This window comes from Cryptotermes secundus, unplaced genomic scaffold, assembly GCF_002891405.2.
Source record: "Cryptotermes secundus unplaced genomic scaffold, Csec_1.0 scaffold514, whole genome shotgun sequence".
Classification (NCBI taxonomy): domain Eukaryota; kingdom Metazoa; phylum Arthropoda; class Insecta; order Blattodea; family Kalotermitidae; genus Cryptotermes; species Cryptotermes secundus.
In genome coordinates this window covers 1,407,937-1,418,644 of record NW_019739218.1, presented here as the reverse complement: position 1 = coordinate 1,418,644, position 10,708 = coordinate 1,407,937, and the positions used below count along the sequence as shown (strand labels likewise).

At 40.8% G+C, this 10,708-nt stretch overlaps 1 protein-coding gene across 2 annotated transcripts in view; it reads left to right on the top strand.

Annotated features, from left to right (window-relative positions):
• The first annotated feature begins 7,638 nt into the window (after positions 1-7,638).
• The window catches only part of LOC111871722 (homeobox protein DBX1-A), a 47,415-nt gene continuing 44,345 nt past the window's right edge, over positions 7,639-10,708 (top strand). For both annotated transcript variants that reach the window (XM_023865015.2, XM_023865014.2), the window contains exon 1: positions 7,639-9,379. In XM_023865015.2, coding sequence (XP_023720783.1) covers positions 8,809-9,379 — 571 coding nt within the window. In that variant the 5' untranslated portion in view covers positions 7,639-8,808. The remainder of the gene's footprint in view (positions 9,380-10,708) is intronic.

Genomic DNA, 10,708 nt, shown 5'->3' with positions numbered 1-10,708 from the left:
ATCCTCAGGTTCGAGGAGTAAGCCAAGTTACAAACTTTTACGTGGTAAGAACAGTTCATATTGACGCTTATCGTCTACTTCTGGCGGCTTCTAGCCTGGTTCACTCTTCAGCTCTGAAAATGGAGGCGATATGTTCCTCCGAAACGTCGGGGTCTCTCATAATTACACAGCATTACAAACCAGATAATTTTAGACTTTATATTGTCACACTTTTTATTTTTAACTTAATGTTCAGCAGTTAATTTTATTTATCCCGCTCTGCAGAGTATAGCCTGCATTTTGCTTATAAAAATATGGTCACCCTAAGAGTATTTCTAACTGAACCTTACTTACTTACTTACTCATGGAACTGAGCACTTCTGGAGGAGCAGCCAATTCTGCAGCTACTCAAGAATTTCCCAGCATTTTATGGAACCCGAAGGTGCATTACCGCGTTCACAAGAGCCCTCCACTGGTCCCTATCCTGAGCCAGATCAATCCAATCAATACCATACAATCCTATCTCTCTAAGATCCATTTTAATATTGTCCACCCACCTAACCCTTGGTCTTCCCAGTGTTCTCTTTCCTTCTGGCTTTCCCACCAATATCCTATACACATTCCTCTTCTCCCCATTCATGCTACATGCCCTACCCACCTCATCCTCCTTGACTTGATCATTCTAATTATACTTGGAGAAGAGTACATATTATGAAGCTCCTCATTATGCAGTTTTCTCCAACCTCCTGTCACTTCATCTCTCTTTGGTCCAAATATTCTCCTCAACACCCTGTTCTCAAACACCCTCAGTCTATGTTCCTCCCTTAATGTCAGAGACCAAGTTTCACACCCATACAGTACCATAGACAAAATTATAGCTTTATATATTCTGATTTTTATGTTTTTGGACAGCAGACGAGAATACAAAAGGTTCTGGTCTGATTGGTAGCAAGAATTACCCGAGTTCAATCTCCTCTTAATTTCCTCCTGAATCAGGTTTCGATCTGTTATCGTTGTTCCCAAATATCTGAACTGTGCCACATATTTATGTCATCATTTTGCCCTGCCTTCTGGTGACGAGACAGCAACACATACTTAGTTTTCTCAGTGTTTACTTCTAGAGCAACCTCTTTACTTGAGTCATTTAAAGTTTGTGTGTTTTTCCTTATGGTATCTACATTATCACCCAGCAGATTCACATCATCAGCGTAGACCAACAGCTGATGTGTCCCGTTTAATTTCAGTCCCACATGGCTTCCCTGTGCCTTCCTATTTTCATATTCTAAAGCAAAGATGAAAAGGAGTGGCCATAAAGCATCTCCTTGTTTGAAACCATTCTGGATATGAAATTTATCAGACAAATATTTACCGACACCGACTTTACTATACGTTTCGTTTAAACCATTTTAATCAACCTAACTAGTTTCATGGGTATCCCAAACTCTATCAGAATATTGTACAATACTTCCATTCTAACTGAATCATAGGCTTTCTTGAAGTCTATGAATAGCTGATGTACTGTCTCATCGTACTCCCATTTTTTCTCCAATATCTGACGAATGAAAAAGATCTGATCTGTAGTTGATCTGTTACGTCGAAACCCACACTGATGATCCCCCAATAATTTCATCTATATATGGACTTAACCTTAAGAGAAAAATATTGGATAAAATTTTGTATGAAGTTGATAGCAGTGAAATACCCTGATAATTACTACAGTCAGTTTTATCACCCTTCTTGTGAACTGATACAATAATAGACTCTTTCCACTGATCAGGCAATTTTTCCTTATGCCAAATAGAAGTAATTCGATTGTGAATTTTAGAACGTAATATTTCACCTCCTGCTTGAATAAGTTCTGCCAGACTTTTGATCACTACCTGGCGATATATACCGTTTCAATTTTGTAATAGGACTTTCAACCTCAAAAGGGCTAGGATCAGGTACTAACGGCCCAGCTGCATGGATTTCTGTCTGCCTAACATCACTGACCCTATGTACATTCAATAACTGAGAGAAGTAGTTCCTCCATCTATTAAAAATGTTGTGGGAATCTGCAAGCAGATCACCATTCTCATCCTTCACTAAGTTACTGCTAGGCTGTACCCCTCTTAAAGTCATTTATTCCTCTATACAGGTCTCTAATTTTCTTGTTCTTACTGTTCATTGCAAGCTCATCAATTTTGTCTTTCAGATATTCCCTCCTGTTGTTCCTGAAATGCCTGCTGGTTTCACGTTTTATATTGTTCTGATTATCCCCACTGAACTCGCTTGGATCCTGTAACCTTTGCAATTTGGCCTGCTTTCTTTGATCTAATAATTTTGAGCATCCTTCATCGAACCATGGTTTATGCTTCTTCGGTTCATAATAGCCTAGACTCTCTTTGGCAGACATTTTTATATTCTCTCTAATAGTTTCCCAAGATTTATTAACATCCACCTCAATTTCCAAGTTTTCCAAAGCCGCAAACCTATCTGGGATATCAACACAATACTGCTCTTTACCTTCTATCTCATTTAATTTCTTGAGATTGAACCTCTGCATATGAACTCTGTGCGTTGTTTGTTTGCTCACTGCTAGTCTTTCCCTAACCTTTGCCACAATCAGGTAGTGGTCAGTATCACAATCTGCTGCCCTGAATGATCGGACATCAAGTATACTGGAGTGCCGTCTCCTATCTATCAAAATATGGTCTATTTGATTGTGTATCTTCCCATCAGGAGATGTCCAAGTAAATTTATGAATGTTACGATGTGGGAACATTGTACTTTTGACAGTAAGATTTTTTGATGTTGCAAATTTCGCTACTCTAACTCTATTATCTTTACTAATTTCATGCAAACTCTCATTCTCAATCGTTGGTTTGAAAATGTCTTCCCTCCATACTTTGGCATTGAAATCTCCTAACAAAATTTTCATAGGGTACTTCGGGAATTTATCAAATACATGTTCTAGTTCTTCATACAATCTATCCTTTATGTCATCAATTTTATCTTCTGTTTGGGCATGAATATTCATAACAATGATATCACACCAGAGACCTTTTAGTATTGTATATAATATCCTATCACTAATGAAGTCTATCCTCTTAACTGTTGATATGATTCTCTTATGTACAAAAAAACCTCTACCTAATTCATGATTTTCATTCCCCTTTCCATAGAAAAATGTATAGTCTCCTGCTGGTGCGATGCCACCTCCATCCCATCTGACCTCTTGTACTCCCGCTAAATCTAACTTATATTTTAAGATTTCTTCTGCGACTGCCCTAAGCGAACCTGCCCTATACAAACTTCGTACATTCCAAGTGTCAAATATCATATCCATTTTCATTAGCTTAGGTCGTTTATCTAAGGAATCAGTCCAGGTCCGAGGCTTTGTGTTCATTTTCGTAAAATAATTATACGGTGAGGAGTCGTTAGCACCACGCCCAAGCCCCAAGCTGGAGGGCCACCCCTTGTCGGCTGTCTACGACTGCTTGTTCAATATATTCACCGCTTTCATCCAAAACCTGAGGGCGTCTCCTCCATCCGCAACCTGAGGACGTGCCATGCCGTGGTGACAGGGACCCACATAACATGGTTTTAGCTGACCCTATTTTTCATTAACTGCCATTGTAGTTATCCCATGCAGAAACTAGTTATCAACACAGAAATCAACGAGAGATTCTATCTTCTGGATTTTAACGCCGTGTAATCCGTTGAAAGTTAATGGACGTTCCGGAGGAACATGTTGCATACTACTTCAACGGACTACACGGCGTTATATCAAACAAGATAGAACTCTTCATAACCACCGGTGTGAGAACCTCAAATCCTACAAAATAACGAACTATCATAGGAGGTGGACGTTGTTTTTTACCGACTGAGCAACTGAAAATTTTGTTCCAAGGAATTTGTTATAAACTGGTTTAAAGTAGGTTAAACACAAATTATTTTACAGCACGTTCGTTCCCCCTCCATGAACCCTCTGGTCTTGTTTCCACACACGAATCAACAGAGCTTGTCTTCACAACAGCGTTCCCACATGTGTTTCGGAAACACTGTGTGCGATGAAATCTAAGGCCCACATAGCCCAGTAGAATTCAACCGACGTTTTGAAGGAACTCACTACCTCCATCTTCATGTTCGAAGAGTAAACCAAGAAAGAAACCAGCAAAATGAGGCTGCAAACAGGGCCATCCGGTGAGATTTCCCAACTCCGTTGTCTCCGCTTAGCTTATTCCTCTATCCGGAATGTAGAGACAGGATGTTCCTCCGAAACGTCGGTGGAATACTACCGCATTTTTGCGGCGTTACTTCCCAAAAGATAGTAGTGGTCATATCCACCGCTGTGAGAACCTCCGGTTCTTTGTTGGGTGATGGCTGGTTCGTGGGTCAGGTACAAACAATGTATTATTTTACTGCGTCGTGACCTAGCCCTCAGTACGAGTACGTTGCTTTGAGAAACTAAGGAAAACTGCCCAAATCTCAGTCTTTTTAAAGAATACATCTGTCAAAATGATGTACCCTAGAAAATGTTTAACACATCACATCATATTTCAATAATGCGACTGGATTCAACCGGCCATCTGTTCCCGACAGGACCACGGAATTTTCGTCTTCATTGAAATGTCGAGAACTAATTAATTAATTCCAATAACCGTCATATTAACATGAGGTGGTTATGGCATGCACGAGTAATGCACGTATGTAGGAAATTTAGAAGGAAAGAGACCACTGGGAAGACCTGGAAATATGTGGAAGTATAATATTAAAAGAAGTTCTGGGAAGAACTAGTCGCCTACTCTCCTTGAGACTACACGGACCGTATAGAAAAAAGACGCGTTCAAAACTTCGTCTATTATTGCTTGTGAATTCGTTGCCGCGGTAAAGTTTTTGCTGAGCCTTTACTTGACAACGATAGGGGGCAGAGATTTATGAAGTACGCTGTTGAGATGGGCTCAGGTGTCATAATATACATACCAAGTTTCATTAAGACTGGTTCAGCATTCAAAAGCTGATAAGGAAAGATACATAGAAACAGACAGTATGGTGATCGCATAAACCTACTTTTATTTTTTTAAATAAGGAACGTAGGCTAACAAAGGATCTTAGAGAAATAGGATAGGATGGTATGGACTGAATTGATCTGGCTCAGGACTGGGACTACTGGTGGTCCCTTGTGAACACGGTAATGAACCTTCATCTTCCATAAAATGTTGAGAAATTCTTGACTATCTGAGCAACTGGTGGATCCTCAAGGACTCGGCTCCGTGCAGATAGTTAGTCCTGTAAATAGTACATACCTTTGTCTTATGCACTTATCCTATATGTTCCATTGGTTCTTCTGAAGTTGTGAGAGCCGGGATAGCGCAGTCGGTATAGCGACTGGCTACCTGGCTGGACGACAGAGGGTTCAGAGTTCGAGTCCGGCTAGAGTCAAGAAATTTCTCTACTCCACGCCTTTTAGACAGGCTCTGGGGCCCACCCAGCTTCATATCCAGTGGATACCGATGGCTCTTCCTCTGGTGTTTAGCGGTCGAGGTGTGAAGCTGACCACTCACCTCCGACTTGTGCCGAGGTCAAATGTGGATCTATACATCCATTCCTCATACCCATCATGGCGTAGTGCTTAATTAGTTAAGCACAGGGACAGCTTTTTTAGTGTCAAGATTTAGAAGATACAGTAGATACGAAATATATATACTTCACTGACCTGATGATCGTCAACTGAAGGTCGAAACAGGTTGTAGCTTAAGGTTATATCTTAAAGATATGCTGTATAGAGTGTCCCAGCACACTGTACAGATAAGCAACACACCATGTCCTCACACGAGTTGCAAAGTGCATTGATGTTGACGGTGGAATTTTCAAGAATTAATTATACAAGGAAAACTGTACCAACTTTGGCACTTAAACAATAAGAAACGGCATTAAAAACAGTACGTAAAATCTATTTCTTATCAATAAGTTTGGAATTAAACAGGGAAATAGTTCTATCTCGGAAAGCGTTCGGAATACGACGCACGTATATACACTGTTTTTTGCTTAGAATAACCGATACTATGACCTCCTAGTATATTAACCTTTCCTCTTGGAACATCCTATATATTGTTTTAGTGATGGCTGTTAAACCTAATTAGTAATAAAATGCGAACATGTTGCACCAGAGTTAAAGTAAATACTCTACTGGGAAGTGCGCTGGGATCCGCCTAGTCTCCCCCACTACAGGCTGCCGAAGCCTGAAGTTGGCCACTCACCATCACGTAGTATTGTATGGTTAGGAGCGAGTCTGGATGTGACGGCAAGCGGACATATTCTCTCCCCGCCGGAAATCGTACCTCAGTAGTTCACTCTATATCCACAAGTTGTAACTTAGGTATACATACCCAGGTATTTTTGACATAACCTATTTCGTGGCAGTACATTCTAAATTCGCCATGGAGTTCGGTATATCCATAGTGTAAACACGTCACCTTGATTCCATTGTTGAGCCATCTTGGTGCACTTATACTGTCGTTCTGCGAAACGAAACGGGCTTAACCTATGGAGATAAAGGTAAATTTCTCCCTGTGCTGCTCCACCATACTTGTCGTTGGCACAAGACGGAGGTGAGTGGTCAACTTCACGCCCCGGCCGCTTTACCTCCTGGAAAGAGGCCCCGATACCAACTGGTTATGAGAGTGGGTGAGCCCCAGAGCCGGTCTGGACATTGTGGAGAAGAGCAAAACTCTCCCCTGCTGGGAATCGAACTCCAGGCCGTGGTTCATCACTATATCGACTAAACTGAAGGTTTACCCTATACTTACATATTTTTAGAGCTGTGGTGTTGTATTTAACCGTAGAATATTCCCTCAGATGACGTAATGGTGGGGCTTCCCACAGTTTCATGTAACGTGTACAGTGTCAGAGCAGTTAGTAGGTACGGTTTAAACACATGTGCGTGCCTCCACACGTAGCAATGTGAACACATATCGGGAGGGATGGAGACACGGCTTCATGTTTATAAGATTTCTTGAAAGTGTTCATAAACCTCAAAGTTTATTTTTCTTTATTCAGTATTTATTTTGTGAATGTAATGTTTCTATATTTGAACTGTGTTAAGTAACGTTTAGCATGGCCAAAACAACTATAGTATATGTTTTCTTTTTTGATTTATAACAATTTCTGTAACGTTTACCTGTACGTCTGCTTTGTTTATGGAATTAAATAAATCACGGGTAGAGATAAACAGAGGTCTAGTGTCACAGCTGCGAAATGTACCCACATTCACCGAAAGACACTCTAGTTTATGTGCTACTGTAGCCAGAAACAGATGCTGGCGAGCGACCATCATGCTTGCGGTTGTACTGGATGCTTTATTGTTCCTCATACACAGTAAGCCTTCGTGTATTATTGGATACAGCGCGTGTATTCATCCGTGAAGCTGTGTAAGGAGCCACTACCGAGAACTGATCGTTTTCACTTAACGCGAGGCCTCCAAATTCACCGCTATACATTATCATTCAGTAAGTGTTGGGTCCTCTCCACGCCCCCATGACACTATCACCGCCCATTCTCCTATGAGCAATTACCAATTGGAAGTTTCTATTGGTCTCCCTAATCTCCGCCCTCCTCCTATTAAGACATTCGGGAAGCTGGAGTTCTGAGGGAGTTGTGAGTTGCTGGGGATGTGGTTGTGTCTGCCAGTTAATTGTACATGTGTATGCTAGTGGGTAAGCCGTTTGGTGAAAGTGGAACACAGTGAGTTAACCGTGGTGTTATATAAACACAAGAAACTAATATAAATTCAAAGGAACCATCCAAATTTGTATTTCTTATGTATTTTAAAACATCTCAGCCGTGGTTTACGACCAGTGTGAATCCTGATGAAGGCTACGAATAAGCATAGCGAAAGTGTGCCTACTGTCAGTTCTGTGCTTGTTGTGCATAATACAAATGTGGCATAACTGCGATCATATTAATCTGAATGAATGAGTGTTCAGTATAATCACCACGGATTATGCTGTTAACCTGTTCTGGTTACGAAGCAAGATTAACATTGTTCATTCCATCATTTTAACTGATGTCCCTGGCATATTCTGCTCACCAGTTGGTGTTAAATCGTCAGATATTATCTCTAAATATGTCCATCAGTTGATCACGTTTAACAGAGAACATTACTTGTCTTTTCCATAAATAGGCCTTTCACGCAACAATGTACTAAGATGTTCTCTAATAGACAGACATATCTGAGAAGAATTTCATAGTTTGCAAACGTTCTGCAGTGAAATGCTTCCACAAATGCAACATCTGCTAGAGTGAAGTGTTTTTCACTGCGTTTGCAGTTTCATCTAAGCGGTTTCCGTGACACAGTCCCTTCATAGGCCTAAGTGTTGAACGTTTTAACTTCGAAGCGTCAGACATTTAGAACACGCACACAGAAACATCAGTTCTTAGTACGGAATCTACTACTGTAATAACAGGAGAAATCAGCATGTAAGGCGTACACCTGTTTGTTCAAGTAGGCCTAAGCTGGAACCTCTCACAGAGACTACTTCAGTTCAACTACCATAGGTATGTCACCAGAAGCTTGTCACGACTGTTCGAGTTTCTCAAGTACCAATCCAAATTTTCACAACGAAGGCCTGTTATTCTCAACTTTTATTCATCCGAATCATCAAGTAAAAGGATTTTGAATCTCTCATGTCAGTTACCAATCTACTCGGACATAATTAGTTTCCTGCTCTCATAAACAGTCCAGAAAAATTCTTTGTCCGGATTTATAAACCTAGAAATCCACTTTTATATTAAGAAAATAATTTTCTTTATTGTCTCCGTATTTTCACGTCAGTGAATCTAGTAATAATGAGCAGAAGCCCTGATCCTGAGAGCAATTCAACTTCCATCAGTCCTCCTACTTATAGCTGTGTTCGCGAGACGGCAAGTCCACTCATGTTCGTTTCCAGAAGGAAGAGCCCGGTTTCTGACATAACTGTCAAAGGAAGTTCTTCACCGTTTCCTTCCTACCCTATTGTAATACCGACCGTGCGAAGAGCCCCTCCTAGCCCGGACTCCAGGCTCAGTAGAAGCCCAGTGCCATCTCATGTCCCTGTAATAACAACAGGAAGACGTGGTAGCACCTCTGTCGGTATTTCTTCATCTTCAAGTCCCAGACGCGATAGAAGCCCATCGTCGCCACATGAGTTATTGAAGTGTGACAGTCCTTCGGAAGACATCGTCGAAATGCATCATCCTGGTCTCCTGACTGACGCGAAATCACGTCGGGAGTCGTCGCTTACCGCTAGGAGATTTTGTGCTGCTGGTGATCGTAGTGACGTAACTCCACCTGCCCCGGACTCACGCCAGCTCAAGTTCGGCGTAGAACGCATTCTGTCCGAGGAAATATCTCCGGTCATCCGGAGACATCAACACCAAGGTTAGTAAGCCTACGCGGATTTCGATCAACGAAGAACAGTTTGCATACTTCCTGCCACCTTCTGGCAAACCGGTGTTATATTCTGAAGTACGTGGGAGAGTCAGTAAATAGGTCACAATTAGGAGTACAGCAGCTGTAATGGATGTGATAGGTTTCCTATGTGTATCACTAGGTAGCAGTACAGTCCAGCTTCATGACAGTGTAGGTAGCAGACGCGCATGAACATGTTCAGAGGTTGGTTTCAGTAGTTAAAATGGCCACCGTGCTATGGGAGTTTAATACTGAAGAGCAATGTTCTGTTGCGCGTCTTCTTCTGCAAGCAAAAGACTCATGACAAAGGATATTCATAAAGAAATGTTTGCTATTCACGGTGGAAGGTGTTTGTCGTGTAAAGCGGTTCACAACTGGATGACAAAGGTTTCGCTGATGACGAAGAGGTTGAAACGGATTCGCGGAAGTGGCTGAGACAACAGTCAAATGACTTCTATGCTGAGGGTTTCGATACATTGGTAAAGCGATGGGACAAGTGTAGCAGTGTTGGTGGAGAATTTGTCGAGAAATACATATTTTTCTTCAGTTTCGAATATCACATATTTTACGTCTTATATCTATCTGTGACCTACTTACTGACTCCTCCTCCTACTTTGCAGGTACATCAGCAAAAACATTTCTTTGGAATATTTTACTTACTACTGGCACAAGTTTCGTAAAATGAACACATAATTCGTATGTTGCCTTTTATTCCGAGAGAACGTAATAGTTAATATTGGCTGTACATCAAATTTTCCCGACGCTTTTAGGTTCTTATATTCATATTGGCCCAATATAATTCTAGTTTAAATGAAGTGCAAATCTAAATGTATCAATATAAATAGTTCTTTAATTTAAAGATATCTTCACCAACAAAAGACATTCATTACATAATACAAGCTACGTGTAATTAAAATTTAGGCTGCTTATGGAGACTTTTATTTGACATGCTTGTGGTATCATGAATACTTAAAGAAAATCAAGGGAAAAGTAATTATACTTCCATGAAATATGCCTGCCCTTTGTTTAGCTAATTTTTTACCCTGAAGATGGAGGCAAAACTTCTATCAGACTAGCAATGCCTAATATCCATAAGAAATATTACTTTTTAATACGTGGTGTGGTGTAATTTAGTCAGATTTACAATAATGTGTTTGTGTCTGCAGTACAATGATGTATACGCCAACAAATATTGGTGACGAGGGCTCGTAATCTTCACTTAGTGATAGATTGTTGCGTCTTCATTAAAAAGTACTAGTCTAGGCATGTAGGCCCGTTGCTAGGGAACAAACAACTAGA